Source organism: Manis pentadactyla, chromosome 2, assembly GCF_030020395.1.
Source record: "Manis pentadactyla isolate mManPen7 chromosome 2, mManPen7.hap1, whole genome shotgun sequence".
Classification (NCBI taxonomy): domain Eukaryota; kingdom Metazoa; phylum Chordata; class Mammalia; order Pholidota; family Manidae; genus Manis; species Manis pentadactyla.
Genome location: NC_080020.1, coordinates 95,484,399 through 95,509,270, shown reverse-complemented (window position 1 = coordinate 95,509,270; position 24,872 = coordinate 95,484,399). Strand labels below are relative to the sequence as shown.

General features: G+C 36.2%; 1 protein-coding gene across 1 annotated transcript in view; it reads right to left on the bottom strand.

Annotated features, from left to right (window-relative positions):
* The window catches only part of DEPDC1B (DEP domain containing 1B), a 90,463-nt gene that overhangs the window by 32,526 nt on the left and 33,065 nt on the right, over positions 1 to 24,872 (bottom strand). Inside the window, exons 3-7 of the mRNA XM_036901723.2 lie at positions 18,124 to 18,259; positions 14,342 to 14,469; positions 13,566 to 13,696; positions 11,541 to 11,588; positions 7,665 to 7,805 (exon numbers count right to left, since the gene is read on the bottom strand). Coding sequence (XP_036757618.2) covers positions 7,665 to 7,805; positions 11,541 to 11,588; positions 13,566 to 13,696; positions 14,342 to 14,469; positions 18,124 to 18,259 — 584 coding nt within the window. The remainder of the gene's footprint in view (positions 1 to 7,664; positions 7,806 to 11,540; positions 11,589 to 13,565; positions 13,697 to 14,341; positions 14,470 to 18,123; positions 18,260 to 24,872) is intronic.

The following is a 24,872-nucleotide window of genomic DNA, read 5'->3' as shown; positions in this document are numbered from 1 at the left end:
CAAAAATATGCTACAGGATTTAGGAAAAAAATATTGCCAAGGAACTTAGCTTGAAAATACACATGAAGGTCTACAACTGAGTTCATGAGACATCTTCAACAGGTACTTTTGAAATCTTCAAGATCATATACTATTTCTGATTTTAAAGAGCTTATTGGGATTTATTTTAGGTTCTGTATTAAGAATTCCTGAAGGATATTAGCATTCTACTTCATTTTATAATTGGAGAGTTTCAATGTTATAACTATTTTATTCTTTGGATTCATTTTGGAAGCTAAAAGAGTAACTTTTTTGTATTTCATCATTTCTATAATCTCAACATTTTCATAAAAATACTGAATCTTCCTTCCCTTGAAAAAATGACAAGGGTCTTCTATAGCCCCAGAAAGAACTTGCTTCTTGCATTTCAGAATGATATCAGAGTGCTTATAGCAACTATAAGTAGTATAAATCAATCACAAGTAGTTTTACATAAAAAATTTCCATTATTTGAGGGAAGAAATGGTTTAGATAGCAACACATCCTATCTTAATTATGCTTTGTTCCAGTTTTTTGTATTTCTCAAAACAACAAAAAAACAGGCTTAGGAAAATTAGTATTGCCCATTGCTTTAAGTTTCATGTTTTCGTATCTATAAGTACAACAGGCATTACTGCCACTTATCAGTGAGAAAACTGGAGCTCAGAAAGGCAGAGTAATCTATTAAAGTGGGTACAACCACATCAACAAACTAAGTTACCTGAGCCTGATGATGTTTGCATTAGTAAAATAAAAATATAATAATGAAAAGATAATAAATAATCCACAAAGTAATTTAAGTAATTCATCTGTGAATATTTTTTCAATCAGGGAAACTTCGTTATTTAGCTGAATTGAGGAAAGGTAAGTGAGAAATAATTTAATATTCAAATAAACCTAATTCCTCCTTATGATAGGAACAAATAAAATCATAATCAGTAGAAATGTATACTGTTCTATATTATTAAAGGGCAGGTGACCCTTCAGCCATGATGATCACAGGACAGGTTCAGAACCATTCAGTGCTTTGTGTGACACCTACCTTTGTCACCCCTCCTTCCCATTCCCCAGTGATCACACAGATTTCTATTTTCAAATCATTAGGAACACAAATTTTCACTTTTGCAAAGTAGACCTGATTATTCCAATAACATATGCAATGTTAACAATAAGCTAGTCCTTACACGAGATTCAAAATAGAAGCAAACCATACAGACATTTGAGAGAACCTGACGTTCCCAGAAAAGCCAATGGGCCATGTCTGTTCAGCCAGAGACGACGAGACTCAAGGCTTTCAAACCACCAAAGGAATTTAAAAAATATGTCACAATTCCATTTTCACTGAGGAGAGGTAGAAAAAGGAAAAGGCTTATATTAAGCCAAAAGAATTCAGACTGCACATCAGTTGGCAAGAACTCCCTGCCTACAGAAAGACACAGCAAGAGGGACCATTTCTCTGGAGAGTCTTAAGGAAGAAACAAACCAGTCACTTTTGTGGCCTGCTTAACAGCAGACACAGATTCACCCATGCACGACATGATGCCCTATCCTATATGAAGAGTCCGGAATGGCTAGAGCATTTTTACAACTTCCTTTGCTTTTATGCTTACAAAGTCCTTCACCCACCAACATCAGATAAATAACAACTGTATTTTTATTTTTTTATTATTTTTTTCTTGTTATTTATTTATTTTGGTATCATTGATATACACTTACATGAACAACATTGTGGTTACTAGATTCCCCCCATTATCAAGTCCTCACCACATACCCCATGACAGTCACTGTCCATCAGTGTAGACAACTGTATTGTTAGATTTGCATTTTTTACATTTAATTCTCCAATCCAGCTGGACCTTATCCTGCTTAATGGTATGAGAAAGGCCCTAAATTTTTCCCAAATTTCTGACAGTTATCTTCATGATTACTGTCGTTCTTATAAAAAGCTTAGATATTGAGCTTTAGGAATTGAGTTAGGGAATACCTAGGCATTTCCTGAAATGTCCATCTTTATGTAGTATCTAACTCCACTCTATTCCAAGCAGCTTGACACAAGGATAGTATTATATCTGGAGGTGATTCAACATCCTTACCTCAGCCCATCTGCATCTTCAGAAGCTCCAGCCATAAGCCCTGGGCCCTGAGAGCAGAGAGCTCCACCAGCAAGAACTGTGGACCAACATGGGCAAGAACTCTGTCTAGTCAAGCGCACCACCTATGCACCCTCTCAAAAAAAGAACTGTTTTCTCTTAAGACTTACCACAGGATAAGGACCCCAAGATAACCTGAAGAACCTAAGGGCAGAGAAGTTAAAGGCAGACACGGAACACGGCTCCAGAGGACTCCAAGAAGCCATGGGACAAAAGAACCAAAGAATGGAAAGCCTAACCTTATGGATATTCATAGGTTTCAAAACACATGAGGGGATTTTGACCTATTGAGCTGGATGATCAGTGTATAATCATTCTAGTGAATTTCAGCGCTATTTCCTAAACATTTGGAAGGAAAGAGCAAAGAGCTACTATCTCAGTCCTCAACCTACTAGCAATTAAACCAGGAGATGCAAGCTCACCGGCACAGAGGACAGACTATCAAGTAAATGAGCAGTGACCTTGGCGTCAGAGTCAGAGGGCAGTGGGGAGCTCTGGAGACCTGGCAAACTGCTCCTGAAACGCTGCCTCTAGCAGGGCCTCTCCCTACACAGCAGCAGTTTGTGTCACTGAAAATCCAGGATCAGAATTGCCATATCTTCCCATTGTTCCATTCACAAATTCACAAACTTAGGTGAATTTCCTGTTTCTTAAAATTTGGCAATTAAATTTTCTATTTAAAACACACAGGTCAAGACAGATGTAGACAGATCACCAGTGTGGGTCCTCAGGTGATAACATACAATCCATAAGTCACCCAGTTTTCCAGAACACTCTTCCCTGCAGCTATGCCCTTTTGGGCTTCCCATCTGCCTCCCCTCTTCCTCAAAATGCCATATTATTGCAAGTTATGCAGCTCAGTGGATTCCAGGATGGGTGTGGAAAGTGAGTAAAGGAAGCTATACTACCTCAATCACTCCACTTAGGAGTTAGCCAAACTCTGATCTTAATATAAGGAATTACTTTTTTCAAAACGAAGACTAATTACTATGGACAGTTATGTTGCTAAGTCAGACAGCCGAGCCAAGTAAAATCTTTTTTTTTTAATTGTAGGTAGAATTAGTCTTACATCTCCGAAAGTGTCTTTTATTTTTCTTTGAGAATTCTTATGTGTTCTGTTTCATGTATCGATAATGACTATCTGTTCTCAAGGTCACAGCTTTGGCATCAGGCTAGCATTATTTTATGCTAGAAGCAAAGGAATAAACCTCAAAAGAAATATATTAGCTAAAATGAAAATCATTCCCATTGAAAATGCTGTAGAATTTTTAGCTTCTACAGAAAGTAGACTGATTACCTACATTAAAATATTTTACCTGATGGCATCTTATTCTAATCAAAGTAAATCAGAAGACTCCTTCAACCCTACCAGAAACTATGAATCTAGAAACTGCGTATCTAGTTGTGCGAATCTAAGTTTGATGCCTTTTCCTACAGACTCTAACAAGATTGCTACATTACATAATCTTTATTAATCATATAGACAGGTTATTGTCTTCCATAACATAGAAGACTTTCTTCTTTCATTACATAAGGATGTAAAAATATGGTTTTTAAGGCAGGGTATTTCAAATTTAGTCACTTGAGAAAGACTGGATCAGGGAAAATTAATACATGGTTAACCATCCACACACATTAGTCTACTATTGCTGATACCTAAGTACAATAATTGTCTATTCTAATCATCCTCCTCCACGTGAACCCCTCTATAGATGATATTTTAGAGGATGGCTGTCTCTGACATCAATTTGGAAATAACCAGCTTTAATGCGTAGCTGAGATCAAAATGAACAACTGAGGTACAACACACCAGTAATATCATAAATATAACTGTTCAAATTGTAACTGTTTTTTTTAAAAGTTCTAAGTTCTTTTGTTTCCAAATCAGATAATTTTCCAATAGAACATTATGAAAATGGAAAATGAGAAGAAAATCTCAGAAGCAATTTTAAATCAAGTCTTTAGAATTATTCTTTTTCCAATAGCATAAGAGCAGCTAAGTGGCTATAAAGAGAATCTACCAACATCATTCTTAACAGCGAGAAGCTGAAAGCTTTTCCTCTAAGATCAGGAACAAGAAAAGGATGCCCACTCTCCCCGCTTTTATTCAACATAGTACTGGAAATCCTAGCCACAGCAATCAGACAACACAAAGAAATAAAAGGCAACCAGATTGGTAAGGAAGAAGTCAAGCTGTCACTGTTTGCAGATGACATGATAGTGTACATAAAAAACCCTACAGAATCCACTCCAAAACTACTAGAACTAATAACTCAATCCAGCAAAGTTGCAGGATACAAAATTAATAAACAGAAATTTGTTGCATTTCTATACGCTAACGATGAACTAGCAGAAAGGGAAATCAGGAAAACAATTCCATTCACAATTGCATCAAAAAGAATAAATACCTAGGAATAAACCTAACCAAGGAAGTGAAAGACCTATACCCCGAAAACTACAAGACACTCTTAAGAGAAAGTGAAAAGGACATTAATAATGGAAATTCATCCCATGCTCTTGGGTAGGAAGAATTAATATTGTCAAAATGGCCATCCTGCCTAAAGCAATCTATAAATTCAATGCAATGCCTATCAAAATACCAACAGCATTCTTCAATGAACCAAAACAAATAGTTCTAAAATTCATATGGAACCACAAAAGACCCTGAATAGCCAAAGCAATCCTGAGAAGGAAGAATTGAGCACGGGGGATCTCACTTCCAAAATTAAAGCTCTACTATAAAGCCACAGAAATCAAGACAATCTGGTACTGGCACAAGAATAGACCCATAGACCAGTGGAACAGAATAGAAAGTCCAGATGTTAACCCAAGCATACATGGTCAATTAACATATGATAAAGGAGCCATGGACATACAATGGGGAAATGACAGCCTCTTCAACAGCTGGTGTTGGCAAAACTGGGCAGCTACATGTAAGAAAATGAAACTGGATTACTATCTAACTCCATACACAAAAGTAAACTCAAAATGGATCAAAGAGCTGAATGTAAGTCATGAAACCATAAAACTCTTAGAAGAAAACATAGGCAAAACTCTCTTGAATATAAACATGAGCAACTTTTTTCTGAATGCACTTCCTCTGGCAAGGGAAACAAAAGCAAAAATGAACAAGTGGGACTATATCAAACTAAAAAGCTTCTGTACAGCAAAGGACACCATCCGTAGAACAAAAAGGCATTCTACAATATGGGAGAATATATTCATAAATGACATATCTGATAAGGGGTTGACATCCAAAATATATAAAGAGCTCAAGCATCTCAATAAATAAAAAGCAAATAAGCCAATTAAAAAATGGGCTGAGTATCTGAACAGATACTTCTCCAAAGAAGAAATTCAGATGGCCAACAGGCACATGAAAAGATGCTCCAAATCGCTAATCATCAGAGAAATGCAAATTAAAACCACAATGAGATATCACCTCACACCAGTTAGGATGGCCAACATCCAAAAGACAAACAACAACAAATGCTGGCGAGGATGCAGAGAAAGGGGAACCCTCCTACACTGCTGGTGGGAATGTAAATTCCCCATTGTATATCCATGGTTCCTTTATCGTGTATTAATTGACCATATATGCTTGGGTTAATATCTGGACTTTTCCATTGTGGAAAGCAGTATGGAGGTTCCTCAAAAAACTAAAAATAGAAATACCATTTGACCCAGGAATTCCACTCCTAGGAATTTACCCTAAGAATGCAGGAGCCCAGTTTGAAAAAGACATATGCACCCCTATGTTTATCACAGCACAAGAAATGGAAGCAACCTAAGTGTTCATCAGTAGATCAGTGGATATAGATGTGATACATATACACAATAGAATATTATTCAGCCACAAGAAGAAAACCAATCCTACCATTTGCAATAACATGGATGGAGCTAGAGGGTATTATGCTCAGTGAAATAAGCCAGGCAGACGAAGACAAGTACCAAATGATTTTACTCATCTGTGGAGTATAAGAACAAAGAAAAAACTGAAGGAACAAAACAGCAGCAGACTCACAGAACCCAAGAATGGACTAACAGTTACCAAAGGGAAAGGGACTGGGGAGGATGGGCAGGAAGGAAGGGACAAGGGGTATAAGGGGCATTACAATTAGCACACATAATGTGGGGGTCGGGGAGCATGGGGAAGGCTGTACAACACAGAGAAGACAAGTAATGACTCTATAGCATCTTTCTACACTGAGGGACAGTGACTGTAATGGGGTGGGGTGGGGACTTGATGATGGGGGGAATCTAGTAACCACAATGTTGCTTATGTATATTATAGATTAATGATACCAAAATTTAAAAAAAGAGAGAATATACTCGATTAACCTACACATATATTAAACAACAGCAAATACTCATCATTAGGCATTCTGCTCACAGTACATAAGCCCCCAATCCTCCTTTGTTGAAAGCAACGTACCAAGAAGACCCAGTGGTCTCCCATACCAGAAGTTCAGACCGAATCCCTGAATCCATTCCCAATACTGGTCTCTCTGAAGACAAACTCACTCTTAGTTACATGACTTGTAATTGTTGAATTTTGTTTCTTATTACCAGAAAGCCTACAAAATCTTAAAATTTAAAGTATTGTGCTATAGGCTCGGGTCAATTATGCCCATATTGCTGACACTGTGTCTTGTTAGGGTACATGGCCACTTCCGTACTTTCCAAGAACTAAGATAGAAGAAAGGGAACAGAAGGGAAAGGAAGGGAAGAGGAGAGAAAGATTGCTAGACTCCACAATACTCAAAAACAAAAGTATGCAAATTCCTACAAATTTACATAACAGAATATGATACCCACACAATGATTTGGGCATTAAAGCAAACCTTTTGGAAAGAAAACATATTACTTATTGAATAATCACAATAGCAACAGGAACTCTGATTCCCAAGAAGAAAAGAAAGTATCAAAGACCTATGGCAATCATGTCGATTTTTTCCTTTTTCCTGAGTTTCTTTGACAGTGTAAATTCTTAAGTATAAATCTATATGAGGAATAGCAACAAGTTTAGGAATGATAAAGTTACTATATTTATTTTACATGTCACAATAACAAATAGTCCTACTAAAAGCTGTCCTTTGTGTAAAGAGAAATTTTTATTTCTAAGTGAAAACACTTCTCGATACTTGACTGTTTGTGGAGTCATACCCAGAGAAGTAGCTTTACTTGTGAACAGTAAATGTCAAAATTACATTTTCTCTACCAATAATAATATACTTTTTTCTGCAAAAATGACATACAGTGTATTATTTGTTCTTAAGAAATATAAACTATTGGTCTTGGCTCTGAGTTTCATTATAGAGTTTAACCATTTTCTTTTTCCTACTTAATAGAGCAGGACTCCAACTAGTCAGGTACCCCACTCGTTTTATTTCAAAAACGTTATGCAGATTTGGCTATTGGAAATCTCAACAGAGTGAAAAATGAAATGATTCAGTACCAATAATGCAGGTATATGCTCATCATATTCCAACTTACCTAATACACTGACAAAGGCATCAAAAAGATGAAATGTAAGCAGAGGCTCTTCCAAATGACCATAGTAATCTGCTATAGTTTTAAAGACATCTTTTTCAAATCCTAAGTAAATAGGCTGCTTCAAATCTGAACAATTAGGCCCTAATGAAAAAGAGAAAGAGAGAAAGAAAGAAAAACATTAGTAGGGCAATCACCTTTAAGTATTAATTAGTATCTGTGTATATGTGAGGTAGGTAGATACTCAAAATCAAAAAAAGTTTCATGGGGAAAATTTACATTATATAAATTGACATTACACATTTTGCTAACACAAATATGCTTTATACCTAAATTGAAATCTATTATGCAACAATGAGGAAAATCACTGGCTTTCTTCCATTTTAAAAGAAGCCCACCCTTTCTTATATGTCCTTCTAAAAGGACACTTTTATTAAATGTAGACAATGATAATTTTCTTTGAAATAGTCAAATTTTTCCTAGTTTTGCACAGTTGACCAAGATAATAATAAGCTCACAGATGTAATAGATAAATTATAAAGCAATTTTTAAAGCTTTTAATTATTATTGTTATAAAATTATAGAATCGGAGCAATTTCTGTGTCTAACTGAACTATTTCAGACTATAAGAATTTATACATTTCTTAATTTATACTTTTCTGAAAAAAAGGGGATTTTTACATTGTGTCTTATAATTGACTCAGATTATTTAACCTCTCCATGTGTTCCTTAACCAACCATCAAAAGATAGTTTATCAAGTGGTGCATACTGCAAAGCTGGAGATACTGTAAGAAACCTGGAACAACCTGGTCCCAGCCATCACCTACACCAGCAGCAAGGCAAAGGTCCATTCGTACCTGGGACCAAAGATGAACAAGAAACGCTTAGTTCTCTACAGAGCTGGCAGCAAATGCCCCTGATAGTCCATACATATACCATAGCTTTGCACTGCCAAGTCGAGATGAACTGGAGCCACCGTGCCTTGAGAGAAATGGCAAGCAGTCCCACAGGAGCAGTGAAGCCAGCCTTCCCTGTTTCCATTACAGCAGGAAAGAAAAGAGTGCGACTGCCCTGGCAGTCACGGGCCGGAGGAACACAGACTAACAGCTGCACCCAGACAGACTTACCCTCAGGAGAACGAAAGATGAAGCCAGTAAGAACTGAAAGGAAATTCTTTCTACAGAATTACTGTAACTAAAGAGAAAAGATCAAACTAGAGGGGACAGCTAAGCATTCTGGGACTTCACATTTCAGGGCCACTGGAACATTCTGAAAACAGCTTTTTGTTGGTCTCCTTAAAAACTCTCTTATCTTTTAATATTCTGTACATGTCTTTAAAAAAACTTAATTTGATTGACTAAAATAATGAAAATTATGAAAGATCTATAATGCGTGGTACCACATTAACCTACCAGCAAACACAGCCACCATTTTTGCTTGCTTCTTCCTCTGAAATACCCCTAGCTTATCCCAAATGAAATAATTAGTTTGATATGTCTCAGCAAGCAGTACACATTACCTTGATTTACTCCCTCCCAACTGTAAGTATGCAGTTGATTCTAAGTAGTTGTACTCTTCTGTGAACAGTTCATAATTCTTGTTAAAAATATACAAAAACAACAAAAGGTTTCCCTAAAAATACCAGTGCATAGTGAGCCCTATGAGAGAAGGCCACATTTCTAAGATATTTTGTTTCTTAATCATCTTGAACTTCAGAATATTTTTTTAATCTAGTTTTTTATAAGTGTTATTCCTGACAGATTTTGGAAAAGAATTATTTGTATCATTTTTTACTGAATTCTTGCCATCTACATGCACAAAGAAGAAAAACACAGTTAACCTGGTTTTGTATTTATTGAGCATTGGTCCATCTTCTGTGGCCCACCATGAGGCTGGCCAACAATGAAAGCACAGGCCTAAGTGCATATGGTCTACAGAAAGTGCAGACGGACCTACGGGAAAAACATGATCAGTAAATGTACAGAAGAGGAGGCAAGAGACCTTCAAAATATCGTATAATCAGCCTATGTTGTCTACTGTCTATTAGATGATTGTAATGGGAATCTAGGCTCACTAAGGATAAGAAAGGTAAGACCAGGAAAAGATTTTGATAGACTCAAAGTAAATTTGGGGGCCAATGAGAATCTGGAAAAATTGATAGGCCACCTTTTCTTCTTTGATACATAAATAAGTATCTATATGGTATACCAAACATCCATAAAACACTGTGCTTGATACATGTGAGAAATACCTTTGTTGCCAAGAATTTCCACCTTATATTACACCACCACACACATGGAGAACACTCCCAAGTTGCACGTCCTTCTTCTCCATTGATAAGCAATTCCAGTTATTCTAACCTTTCTGCAGAAGTTTCTGGCTATTGTATACATCTTACTGAGGAAGAATTATATCTTCCCTACATTTTGATAACTGAAAAATCGATATCATAACCACACCTTAATAGACACTTTACAACACATTATAACCTCTATTTATTGTGCTGGCTACTGTTCATTCACAGCTGATCAACTTCCAAATCGTTGGTTTGCCAGGAATTAGGAAATGGGCAATGTGACTCCCCATTTATACCTTCAATCTCATCATTGTCAACTCTGGCCAAAGATACCGTTTAAACTTAATTTACTTCAAATAGTTGAGCAGGAAGAATAAAAAGCACTTTCCAAGCCAATGCCATACTACTCTAGATCTCAGAGGTTCCAAAATATTAACCAAAAACCAATGAAAAATGTAATAGTTAAGCACTTTAGGCTTCACACAAACTAATACTGCTATTCACAATCAGGAGATAGTATATAATCATTTTTCATATATTAGCACTGCAATCACCTACAGTAAGATGAATCATTAATTTAATTCTATAATCAAACAAAACCAATTCCAGCTAAGTAAATAATTCAAGGTATACTACTTCAAAAATTTACATACCTATTTCTGTACATGCTAGTCCTACCCAAAAGGGAAGAAAGCAATTAGCTTTCTAAGGTGATCTAGGAGGTTAAAAGGCCCGACAGACCAAATATTATCATTATCAGTCAGCCAAAGTAACTAGAATTACTCTCATTAAAATCACTTGTTTTGGTTAAACCATTAACCATTAGAAGCCCTTCTTTGGGTTAAGTCTTCTGAAAATCCCCCCAAAAATGGGAGTGTTAGTGAGATACTATAACACATTTCTTTACAGTGTCTATGATATCCAGTGAAGTATACAGCATATGCCTATGAAATGGATGGCATATGTCTATGAAAATAGGAGGGGCCGCCATGGTCCAGGCCCCCTCATCTTACATCCAAATTATTGAAACAGTCTTTCTTGTTTCTCTGCATGCAGGTTCTTCTCCTTCCAAACCATCCTGCACATAATCTTCTAAACTATTTCTTTCCCACTTAACCTACCACCCTAAAAAAAGCCAATAGTAGCCAGGATCTACTGAGCAAACTGATGATATAAATACAGGGCATACTTAGGAATACATGTTTTAGAAATAAAAATATAGGTTTCAGGAATAAAAACCTATAAACTGTTAACAGGCAACTATCTGTTACAATATTACATTTAATATTGCTAATTTTTCTTTTCTGTGATGAAGCAGTCAGAAGAAGTAGTGTGGACTTTATCTTAGTGTGATTATATCCACTAGACATTGGAAGCACAAAATTCCTTTAAAAATGTTCTGTAACTCAGCCCTTTCACCAAGCCACACATGTATTACTAAAAGCACAGTAGTGGCAAAACAATTAACTGCCAAGTCTCACAGGTGTCAGTTCTATGTTCAGGCCATTGAGCGAATATACTTCCTAATTCATGGCACTCATTTCTGTTAATTTCATAAAACTGGCAGATAATTAGTACTTACAATTTGTCAAACACTTCATAGCTGACAGAACCCAATGAGGAAGTTCTTCTGCAGAAAAATGAAAATAAAAGGAAGATATTTTATTCAATTACATGTAACTCAAGGAATTACATACATACTTGGTATCATAAGAATATATTACTTGCCCAAGTAATATGAAACACATCTGCAAATCACAAACCACCTATTTATATATCACAATGTTTGAAAGATGGAAATCTTTCCTTAACAGCAGTGTTATAGCATGTGCTTGTATAAATCATGCCTGCAAATTTCTCTAAGGATATGATATACCTTTAAATCTTTAGTGAAAAGTACAGATTTGACAGTTTGTTCCAAAGAAACAAACTAACAAGGAAATCAATTATCCTAAGAATTATAGAAGGAAAGGAAAAAACAGAAAAAGCAAAAATATTAGTCATCAAATTCATTTGTGAAACCAGTTCACTAAAACACCTTAAAAAAAAAAAGCAAATTCTGTATGTCTAATATCCAACATAAGTTAACATTTTAAATGTTTCAACTTTCAAAATGTCTTAGGGCAAGAAAATTCCACTGACATATTAATAGAGGCTCTTTGTTATTAGGACAGCCTTAAGGTAAAAATGGTTAACATCGCTACAAAAAAGTCCCAGCTCCACCGTCTTGTACAGTCTCTTCTTCCCTCCTGACCCTGCCTGCCACAGACATCCCATGGCCAGCTCCCACATTTCCACCTCTTCTCCAGCTCTCACACTTCCACCTCTTCTCCTTTTTCTGTGAAAGTGTGAGGACGCTAACTGAACTGTGTTAGATCTAATGAAAACTGAGGTTTGTGATGTGCCTCCCTTCCTTCTGAAGAAATTACTTAAGAAGATGAAAGGTCATCTAACTGGTAACTAAAAGTATAAATGTTTGCAGCACTCAGAGGCCATGGAAGAATTTTACATGTATTTCAAGGCAACACCCCCCTCATTCTATGTAACCTAATTTTATGTTGGTATTAACCTGGCAACTCATGAAGTCACAAATCTCCTTCTTTCGTTTTCCTGATGTCCTTCATTCCTGATATATGGCTTATGAAAGGGGAAGTGTTGTTTCAAGTTTCAAAGACAGATTCTGCTCCTGTCAGGAAACACAGCCTAGAAAAACCTCTTCCTCTCTCACAGCTGCTCAGGCTCCTTAGCCTAGTATAGCTCTTTTTGCTGTCCATGAGCCTCCAGTCCTTTTTTTAAAGGACTTTTATTATTAAATTTAATTATTTAATAATAATTATGAAAACCCAGAAGTACTACACCATCTTCCCACTTCCAGAGGTCATTCTAGTCTCAGCAAAGTCTCAGGATCAAAGGTTTGAAGTAAAGGAAGAACAAATCAAGCAGTTCATCTAATTCTGATCCATCCCTTATCCAGGAGAAGGAAGTTTTAAAATCCGTTTAGGGATTCTGGGTCACTGCAAGTACCATTACCTTATTTTTTCCAAATCAAAAGCCAGGATAAGTGGCTAATAAATGTCTTTTTTTTTTCTGATTTGTAAACTGGCTTGGAGGAAAAGATGTAACATATTAAAGCACCTTCAACATTTAAAAAGCTGCATTTATTAAACAGAAAAAAGATGTCATAAACCAAGACCATCCCAGAAAATCTGATACAGATATCATAACAAAAAGGTCAGTGAGAATTAGCAATCAATCAGATCCCTAGGACCCATTTGAAAATGGACTCAAGCTCTCATCTAGGTCTTAAACTTCTTACTCGCCAGGGATTTTCCAGAGATAACAGAGAATTATTTAATATCCAATATGGCTGACACTGACCTAGCCTCTGGATGGATTTTGCTGAGGCTTTCATTCCTGGATGTTCATCTTTCCATGACATCCCTTAATCCAAAAAACTAGTTAAAAGGTATTAGGAAGTGAGAGAAGGCTATATGTAATGAGGAGGTAAATTTATTTGGAGTTTAGGGAAAGGTCACATAGAGGCTGATGGACCTGTGCAGCCAACGTTTTGGGTCAGCTGGGAACAAAATGATTTTTATGCACTTACTTGACTTGTCATCAAGGATAACAACTCCCTGCTTGCTCACACTATATACATTATGGATGATAAATTTGGAGTTGACAAGTTTAATGTCTAAAACTTCTTCTAAGGAATCCAGGCCAAGGATTTTCTGTAAACTAAAGATAAAGAGTAATTAAATTAATTAGTTACTTAAAAAAAAAATCATTTCCTAAAAATCTGGCACTATAAAGATCAATCTTTAAAGTACCTTGTTTTTATGAATTTTATCCAATCTTTGTACAGCAAAAAGACTAGAAATTGAGTATGATGAAACAAAGTTAAAAGATATCCTTTGCCATTAACATACAGCTCTTCTAATCTAATAACATAACACCTTGAATGGGAAGAAAATAATTTTATACATAAACACATTACAAAAAACTAGCTTACCTGATGAGAAACTGTTACTAGTACATCTTTGTAAGAAAAAAAAAACTTACTATAACATCATTAACTTTAATTACTACAGTACATCAAATATCTAGACCAAATTTTCCGTATGTGTTTCATTAAGCTTAAGATTTCAGTGTTCTTAAGATGGTTTAAGAACTTTAAAATTTATATTCTTAAATATTTTATAAATGACAATGGAAAATTTCCAGAATTCAGTTAAATCATGTTTGCTACAACATACCTACAAATAATGCAATCAAAATTGAGATTTTTATATAAAATTTCAGAAAATCAAATATGCAGAGTAGTGGAGAAGCAAAGTAGAAAAAAAACCCACTAAAAGTTCGCATGAGTATCAATGCACATACTAAGATAACGTCATAGACTTCCATATCTCCTCTACATTGGCCTCTGTCAGCTGTCTGCGATGGACAAGACGGCACACCGGCACCTCTCCAATAGCAATACTATGACGCTTGAACCACATATCAGAACTCTAATGGTGGGGAGAGTAGAAAGAGCAAGAATAAATATTTCAATAGACAATGGTATGATTTTATAAGAAATTTACTTGATTTGGTTATTTGTAACTTGGTTTAAATAATAACTAGAAATATAAACTAACTTTTTTTGCATGGACTGCAGAGAAATGAAGTATGATTCTTAAAGATCAGGTCATATTACAAATGAATACTCATGAATTGCAAAAGAGCTATGGTAATAAGCATGGCATTAATTAGCTATTGTTCCCTGTGGGAGTTCAGTAAAGCAACAGTGAAATAAAATTTTATTAATTCAAAATTAAGTTGAAGAATACCTACCCAAAGTCATACACTGTCCAAAATGGGTGATTGCTTAAAGTATTAAATCTATGACTGTCATGAGTTCTCTATTTTTATAAGCAAAGATAAAAAAAATACAATGTTGGCTAGCAGCCCCAGATCTTAGGCATCTGTAGAAGATGTGAAAAACAAGAGCACTGCAAGGACAGCTGGAGACAGTAAGAAAAAAAACCTAAAGCTCAGAGAGGTTAAATAATCTTAACCTCAGAGAGGTCACACAGTTTTACAACTTCAACATTCTTAGCATCTCCTTTCTTACACATACATTACTAGACATAAGTCTTAAAATTTCCTTTGTTAATCACAGAGAGGAACTTTGAACTTTCAAAGGGAAAGCACAGAAGAAATCATTTACAAATCTATAATAGTTTTTTGCATAAGTACTGTTACAAAAATCCTATTAATTTGGAAAAAAGGAGCTGGAAAACTTGTGCAATTTGGTTTTGGTTTTGATTTTGGTTTTGGAGAATTACTGAATTACAAAAGAAGGTCAAAGAACGTGGATTTGTGAATTTTTTGAAGTATCTCAAGTAGGTGCTCATTTTTAAAGTAAGCTATGTAAATTTTGGTTGCATTTGAGAGCAAATTTGAAGGCAAATTTGCTTCCAAGTTACTTAAAAAAATACTTATGGATATATTCAACTATTTATCTGTAAAGATATTGCTCATTGCACTGTTTACTGAAAAACTGGAAACATAGTACATACCTAACAGTAGAGGACTAGTCAAATAAAATATATTACTTTTATATTAGATGTGATGCAGATATTAAAAATGATGTTTAATGTTTAAACATGAAAAAATGAGCATAATACAGTGTCATAAGGGAGTAACATAGGCCACAAAAAACTAAGCATGATCTCATTTTTGCATTAAAAACATGCATGAAAAACAAAGATACCCAATAAAAATGGTAATTTTAATTCTCTCTGTATGATATTGTGCATAATTTATTTTCTTTTGTCTCTGCCTATACAAAATTCTATTAAATAAATTAATAACAGCAATAGTAGTTAACAGCTGTTGAATACCTGTGTGCCAGACACAATTCCAAGCACTTTATAGATATGAACTCACTTGATTCTCACAACCACTCTACCTCAGAGCGGACTATTATGATCCCAGTTCCACCGGTAAGCTCTAACAGCCAGCAAATGGAGCAATCTGGCTCCAGAGGCTATATATATTCTTACTTTTCACATTACACTAACTCTAAGCAAATGCAACAATTTCCATTTTTAAAAATTATTTTATTACGTTATATATTTTATTATCTTACTTTATTTTATATAATAGCTAGGCAAGAGAAAAGACAGCATGAAATGAAAACCAACAAGCAAAGTGGAGGCAGAGATAGAAAGAGGGGAAGAAACACAGAAGAAATGAATGATGAGCTCAAGTTTCTTTACTGACTGTTCACCTCATCATTCTAAAACCTACATCAAGGGCCAACTGAGGAAACAGATTCTGCTCTGCTATCTTCCTCTGGATAGTCCTCACCCAGCAGCAGCCCAAGCTTTGGCAGAACTGTCACAAGCAGGGAGCTCTAAACTCTACCACTTCACTTTAGGGGGAAGTACAAGACAAGGCAATACAAAAGTTGTATGAAGAAACACAGAAACAAATGCCCAGGGAAATAAGCTGTGAGGGAACAAGGGCTGGTCAATCTGGGCCACTGGTATACCACTGCAGAGCCCCTAAAAAATGAGAAACTGAAAATAGAAGAGAGAAGTCATTGTCACTGGTGCATTAAAGTGTGCTAATGGCACTTGGTCTTCCTGGAGGTGACACCAGGAATACTACAACTTCATAGAATCAAGAAGAACAGAAAAGGGAAGTTTATTAAATCAAAGACATAAACACACATCATTTTAATATGGGATTTTATCTCTTCTGTATAAACAGTGGGTGACGTGACAATGAAAAAAATGCCTGTTGAATAACCACTCTACTGATGAGGTCACATTAGGGGTTTAAATGTAAATGTTCAAAAAAATGCACCTGATCTCATGGAGCTTCTATTTCAATTTTTTCTAGGACAGGAACTATCAGTTAGACCTTAAATTAAGTACTTCTCATTAGTGATGAATTAAATAGTCTTCAAATATCCTCTGTGCTCACTCTTTCAGAGTAGTTCCACTTTGTTTTCTAATAATCTACTTATGTACTGTATACGTCACTAGACTATGATCCCTTTTAGGGCAAAAATCGTATCACATATTACTCTATGTGTAGCACCTAGCACAATGCATGGCACACAGTAGACATGCAATAAATATTTGTTGAATGACTAAATTAATGACTCCCATATGTAATCTCTCCTCTAAGCCCTGGGGCCATTATCTCCAGCTGCTTGGTTTCACTTACCATAAGTCATTTTATATATATTATATATAATATAAGCTATATATATTACATATAATATATAATATATACATGTTATATATAATATAAGCTATATTTATCATCAAACACTGGAAACCAAACTTATTAGTGTCCCTGACAAATACACGAGCCCTTGTGGAGTCCCCATTCTGTAGCCAGTGTCGTGCTTTTTCTTGAATTATCTTTGATACGGTCTAAGCTTAACTACTTCAAAATGAGAATGTAATATGATCTGCGTAGAAAAAAATTGCCTTTTCTTTTACTTACATCACCTAAAAATGTTTACATTATGTCTTTGCAAACAAAAGCAAGAATTAGACATGGAGTCCTATAAGATTTAAGATTAACTTAAAACATTAGTGTTAGTGCAATTCTTAAAAACTGCCATATAGAAGTTTTTCTCTACTTTATTTTTTGGCATTCTCTTAATCCTGGTTTTCTACTGTGGATATTTTAAGGAAAAAGTGTGCAAAAAAAAAAAATAGCTTATTCTACCGTAAGCTTAGGTTTTACAAGACTAGAAGAATCTTCCTTTGTCAGAGGCCATTCCATAATAGTCTGTGCCCTCACTCTCAGCTGGCAATAATTACAACAAAGTGCAGGAGGAGGAGAACAGAGGAAGATTAAATTACAGAACAGAAGTGAAAAGGTTATAAGGGAATAGTCAGAGAAATCTGATCAGTCTGAACATAGAACTCAACTACCATATATTTGGTAGTAATGTCAACAGGCAAGAGTGAAAAACTGCAACAGCTAATCTTTCTTTGTTACTGGTCTCTCAGCTACCAACAGTGTTTTCAAGTACACTCGGGCCATTGTTCACAAGGGACCAACCGAAAGAACTTGCTTGAGCCTTGTGGCTCACAGATGGTTTCTTATGCCTCCCTGCTGCCAGCTCTCTGGTTGTTAGTGATGGCACTTACCATCACAACTGGCCGCACTGGGATGTTCTCTTGTGAAGTGCCTGGTGGGGGGTCATTCCATTCTGGAAACTGAATAGCATCCTTTTGATACGGAAGCTTCTTTGGATATGGTTTCAGGGGCGAGGAAGGAGGAAATCTAAAAACCAAGAAAAAAATCTCTGTTATTGCAGTCAGTGGGAGACACAGAGATTTTAACAATAGTCCCCATTTCTTGTATCCTTGAGAATTTATATAATAGCTCCAAACTTCAGGTAATAAATCAGTTCATATTTAATCAAATTATTACACATGGCTAACTGTACCCAACATGACTTTTTAAATATTCATTCATTATGCCCATCAAATATAATAGCATTTGTGAAGAGAAACAAGCCTGTGACACTTTTTTTTATTAAGGTATCATTGATATACAATCTCATGAAGGTTTCACATAGGCAACATTGTGCTTACAACATTCACCCATATTATCAAGTCCACCTCCCCACCCCATTGCAGTTACTGTCCATCAGCATAGTAAGATGCCAAAGAGTCACTACTTGAAGTACGTGACACTTTTTAAATAAATAAATAAAACTTGCTTTCCTATCATTTCATTTTCATGATTAAAGATGTTCTTAATGGCATACAAGAGTACACCATTTCTTTCATCCAGCTGGAATCCTTGCTGCCTCATAACTCTAGCTGAATTTATAGATGATAAGTGTGTAAACAGAAATTATTGATAGATAATCCTCAGTGATATTGCTGAGGAAGACTATATTAGCACAAAAATCATTTAGCTTAATATTCATTTTTTAAACCACAGCTGACCCTTGAACAATGCAGAGGTTAAGGGCCCCAACCCCCCATGCAGTTGAAAATCCCCATATAACTTCTCACTCGCCAAAAACTTAACTACTAATAGCCTGCTTTGGACTGGAAGCCATACCAATAACATAAATAGTTGATTAACACATTTGTTGTATACTATAGTATTATATAGTTTATTCTTACAATAAAGTAAGCTGGAGAAAAAATACTTTTTCAAATTGTTGCAAATCTCCAGAAAATTTTCCAACATATTTATTGAAAAAAAAAACCCCACATAAGTGAGCCCATGCAGTTTAAAACCTGTTGTTCAAGGATCAACTGTATTTCTAATAAAGATTCACCCTCCTTCCCTTGAGACTGAAGCTTCTTCGGTCTTGGAGGAGGCCAGAGCTACCCAAGGACCTTAGTCAGCCTCCTGTACTTCCTTCCGTGTTCCTACTCCTCCAGGACCAACAGCATCACTCCTTGGACTAACACACAGAAGCCGAATACAATCTCTCCTTAAACTGGTCTAGACCATCCCTGATAAAGAACAGAAAGGTAACTAAATACACATTTTTCTCAGAGGATCTTTTTCTGTTAGCTTATTAGAAAAGGATACACTGTATTGCATTGAAAAGCAATGCAAGAGCTCTCATTCTTAATGTTGACATAGACAGCAGTAAGAAATTGGCCTTTTATTCTAACTTTTTATTTATTTAACGTCAAATAAAGGCTTAAAATCTTCTCCATGATATCCATAGGAAGAATAATTCAAATAAACTATAGAGATTTTATTTTTAAGATGCAGAAGTAAAGAATTTAAAAATGTCTACAGTTTTCAAGGTAAGTTTGTATTGAGGTAAATCAGGAGAATCACAGATAAGAGTACTATGGAGGAAAACAATCACTGTTTTATGCTTTAAAACAGTCACAGTACACTTGAAAAAGGGATGACTAATGGATAGAAGCTGAGTTTCATCTTTACTGAAAAGAACATTCAATGACTGCACTTTATTTGAAAAGTCAATTTGAGTCAGTAAGAAAGAAATGAGGTCTGGAAATCAAGTTAAAGATAAATAAACTGAAAGAGAGCTTAAATTTTTGGTAATCAAGTTACCAAAATAGGAATTCCCAAATGATTCCAAAATATAAACTATATGAATCTCTAAAGCCAGTGAAGTTATCCCATTGTGTAAGTAAAGGTTGGCTTACGAAAGTCCCATCCCATTTCTTGGAAGCCAACAATCACATCAGAGGTCCTACTTCCAACGAGAGTATAGCGCGCACGCGCACACACACTGACACACACACTCTCTCTCTCTCTCTCTCTCTCTCCCAGTCACATACACATGCCGTATCTCATGTAATTCCAGGGAATTCGCAGGCCATCCACCCCTCAGTCCTTTAAAAATTAAACACAATGCCTACCCCCACCCCACCACAAATATCCACTGCTTACTCCCCTTCCTCTCCCTTCAACTCTTTCTACCGTAGTCTGAGAATCTGCGGAGCTGTATTCCAGCCTTGGCACTCTCATGAGCTGTCTGTGTGCCCTTTGGAAAGTAGCAGTGTCCCTGAGTCATAGCTTATTCATTTGTCCAATGAAGGAATTAAAATGATAATCCATAAATTTCCTCCTAGGTTTAAAATGTGTTTACTATTCATATTCCCACACCCAGAAACAAGTAATATCTTCCAAAAATCAAAGCAGAATTTCTTATGTGAAGAACTGTAATTGAAGAGATACCAGGGAGTCACTTTTTTCCTCCGCCCTGAGGAGACAGGCTTCTTGTAATAACATCTGCAACTGTGAAGAGCAGATGTGTTTTTCACAGCAGTCAGGTAACCTGGCCTGAGATGAAGTACAGAAAAGCTCCCTTTAGTGTACTACTTGTGAGCATTGAAAGTTCTCGATTTAATTTTAACTTTCTAACCATGTCGTCTCAACCTTCAGAATCTGTTAGAGATGATGCAGTCCAAACATCACATTTTTTACAGAAGGAAATTAAGGCTTATTAAAAGCCTCACAACTAACTGCCAAGAGAACAAACCATCTTGCACAAAAGGTTTGCAAGCCCTTCAAAAAGGAAATTCTAAAATTTTACTGAAAGGCACTAAAGAATTAAATTGATAGAAAGATATATCATGTTGGTGAATAAGATTCGATGTCACAAAATGTCAATTCTCCTCATAAAGACATATAGTTACAATGAAGTTTCAATCAAAATATAAAGTTTTTCATGAAAATGATAAACTTATTCTAAAATTTATATAGAAATGCAAGGGGCCAAATATAATCAAGACAATCTTAAATAAGAAAAACAAAGTGAGGGGACTTGCCCTACCAACTATCAAGGCTAATTAAGATGATGTGACAGGATAATACTGATGACATAGACCATAGTTTCCCTACCTCACCATTACTGACATTTGGGCCAGGCAATTCTGTTGTGGGATGCTGTCCTGTGCACTGTACAATGTCTAGCAGCACCCTGGCCTCTATTTACTAGATGCTAGCATCACTTCCTCCCAAATGTGACAACCAAAACTGTCTCCAGACATTGACTGTTCCTGGCAAACTGGCCCCTAGTTGAGAACCACGGGCCTAGACAGACAATCCAAAACAAGCACAGACACATATCTAGGACCTGATTTATGACAGAACAGCCATTACAGATCAATGAGAAAATATGGACTGTTCAATACAGAGTTCTGGTTTGAACTGGTTATCCATATGGGGAAAATGAGATTGCATCCCTGTGGCAGACTGAACTTCAAAAGACGTTTCATAACAGTACCTCCCACCCACATGCTCTTTTGCAATGTGATCTTGCCACTACTCTACCAAGAGGAAGAGTGTATTTCTCTACTCTGAGTCTGGGTGAGCCCCCTTTAATTGTTTTGATAAGCAGAAGACAGCAGAAGTGAATGTGCCAGCTCTGGGCACTGGCCCCTAACTGAGCTGGAACTCTACTCTTGCCTCCTGGAACTCGCTTCTGTATCACTCGTTCTTTCAAAGCTCCCTTCTGGAAACCAGTATGTAAGAAGTGTGACTACCCTGAGAGCAGCATGCCAAGAGACACCTCAGTGACAAGAAGAGGCCCTAGAAGATGAGACACTGCGAGGAAAGAGACTGAGGTCCAGGAGCAACGAAGCTCCAGACTTGTGAGTTATGAAGTCATCTTGGAGGTGGATTCTCCAGCCTCACTTGTCCCAGCTAATGTCCAGCTAAGCACTTCCAAATTCCTGACCCACAAAACTATGTAAAAATCACCATCATTGCTTTAAGCCATTAGTTTTGGGCGTAGTTTTGTTACACAACAACAGATAAACTGAACAGAAATTTGTGTTATGTCTTTCAGGACCAGTAAGTGAAATCATTTGATACTTGTCTTTGTCTGCCTGGCTTATTTCACTGAGCATAACCTCTAGCTCCATCCATGTTGCTGCAAATGGTAGGATTTGTTTTCTTCTTATGGCTAAATAATATTCCATTGTGTATATGTACCACATCTTTATCCATTCATCTACTGATGGACACTTAGGTTGCTTCCATTACTTTGGCTATTGGAAATAGTGCAGCGACAAACATAGGGGTGCCTATGTCTTTTTCAAACTGGGCTGCTGCAATCTAAGCATAAATTCCTAGGAGTGGAACTCCTGGGTCAAATGGTATTTCTATTTTTAGTTTTTTGAGGAACCTCCATACTGCTTTCCATAGTGGTTGAACTAATTTACATTCCCACCAGCAGTGTAGGAGGGTTCCCCTTTCTCCACATCCTCACCAACATTTGTTGTTGTTTGTCTTTTGGATGTTGGCCATCCTAACTGGCGTGAGGTGATATCTCATTGTGGTTTTAATTTGCATTTCTCTGATGATTAGTGATGTGGAGAATCTTTTCATGTGCCTGTTGGCCATCTGAATTTCTTCTTTGGAGAAGTGTCTGTTCAGCACCTCTGCCCATTTTTTTATTGGCTTATTTGCTTTTGGTTTGTTGAGGTGCGTGAGCTCTTTATATAATTTGGATGTCAACCCCTTATCAGAGATGTCATTTATGAATATATTCTCCCATACTGTAGGATGTCTTTTTGTTCTACTGATGGTATCCTTTGCTGTACAGAAGTTTTTTAGTTTGATATAGTCCCATTTGTTCATTTTTGCTTTGGTTTCCCTTGCCCAGGAGATATGCTCATAAAGAAGTTGCTCATGTTTATGTACAAGAGATTTTTGCCTATATTTTTTTCTAAGAGTATTATGGTTTCAAGACTTACATTTAGGTCTTTGATCCATTTTGAGTTTACTTTTGTGTATGGGGTTAAACAGTAATCCAATTTCATTCTCTTACATGTAGCTGTCCAGTTTTGCCAACACCAGTTATTGAAGAGGCTGTCATTTCCCCATTGTATATCCATGGCTCCTTTATCATATATTAATTGACCATATATGCTTGAGTTTATATCTGGACTCTCTATTCTGTTCCACTGGTCTATGGGTCTCTTCTTGTGCCAGTACCAAATTGTCTTGATTACTGTGGCTTTGTAGTACAGCTTGAAGTCAGGGAGCATAATTCTGCCTGCTTTATTCTTCCTTCTCAGGATTGCTTTGGCTATTGGGGGTCTTTTGTCATTCCATATGAATTTTAGAACTATTAGCTCTAGTTCATTGAAGAATGCTGTAGGTATTTTGATAGGAATTGCATTGAATCTGTAGATTGCTTTAGGTAGGATGGCCATTTTGACAATGTTAATTCTTCCTACCCAAGAGCATGGGATGAACTTCCATTTATTAGTGTCCTCCTTAATCCTTAATTTCTCTTAAGAATGTCTTGTAGTTTTCAAGGTATAGGTCTTTCACTTCCTTGGTTAGCTTTATTCCTAAGTATTTTATTCTTTTTGATGCAGTTGTGAATGGAATTGTTTTTCTGATTTCTATTTCTGCTAGTTCATTGTTAGTGTATAGGAATGCAACAGATTTTCATGTATTAATTTTGTATCCCGCAACTTTGCTGAATTCAGATATTAGATCTAGTATTTTTGGAGTGGATTCTTTAGGGCTTTTTATGTATAATGTCATGTCATCTGCAAACAGGGACAGTTAGACTTCTTCCTTGCCTATCTGGATGCCTTTTATTTCTTTGTGTTGTCTGATTGCCGTGGCTAGGACCTACAGAACTATGTTGAATAAAAGTGGGGAGAGTGGGCATGCTTGTCTTGTTCCCGATCTTAAAGGAATAGCTTTCAGCTTCTCGCTGTTAAGTATAATGTTAGCTGTGAGTTTGTCATATATGGCCTTTATTATGTTGAGGTACTTGCCCTCTATACCCATTTTGTTGAGTGTTTTTATCATGAATGGATGTTGAATTCTGTTGAATGCTTTTTCAGCATCTATGGATATGATCATGTGGTTTTTGCCCTTCTTTTTTGTTGACATGGTGGATGATGTTGATGGATTTTTGAATGTTGTACCATCCTTGCATCCCTGTAATAAATCCTACTTGATCATGATGGATCATCTTTATGATGTGTTTTTAAATTCAGTTTGCTAATATTTTGTTGAGTATTTTTGCATCTATGTTCATCAAGGATATTGGTTTGTAATTTTCTTTTTTTGTGGTGTCTTTGCCTGGTTTTGGTATTAGAGTGATGTTGGCCTCGTAGAATGAGTTTGGGAGTATTCCCTCCTCTTCTACATTTTGGAAAACTTTAAGGAGGATTGGTATTAGTTCTTCACTAAATGTTTGATAAAATTCAACAGTGAAACCATCTGGTCCAGGGGTTTTCTTCTTAGGTGGTTTCTTGATTACCAATTTAATTTATTTGCTGGTAATTGGTCTATTCAGATTTTCTGTTTATTTTTGGATCAGCCCTGGAAGGTTGTACATTTCTAGAAAGTTGTCCATTTTTTCTAGGTTATCCAGTTTGTTACCATATAATTTTTCATAGTATTCTCTCATAAT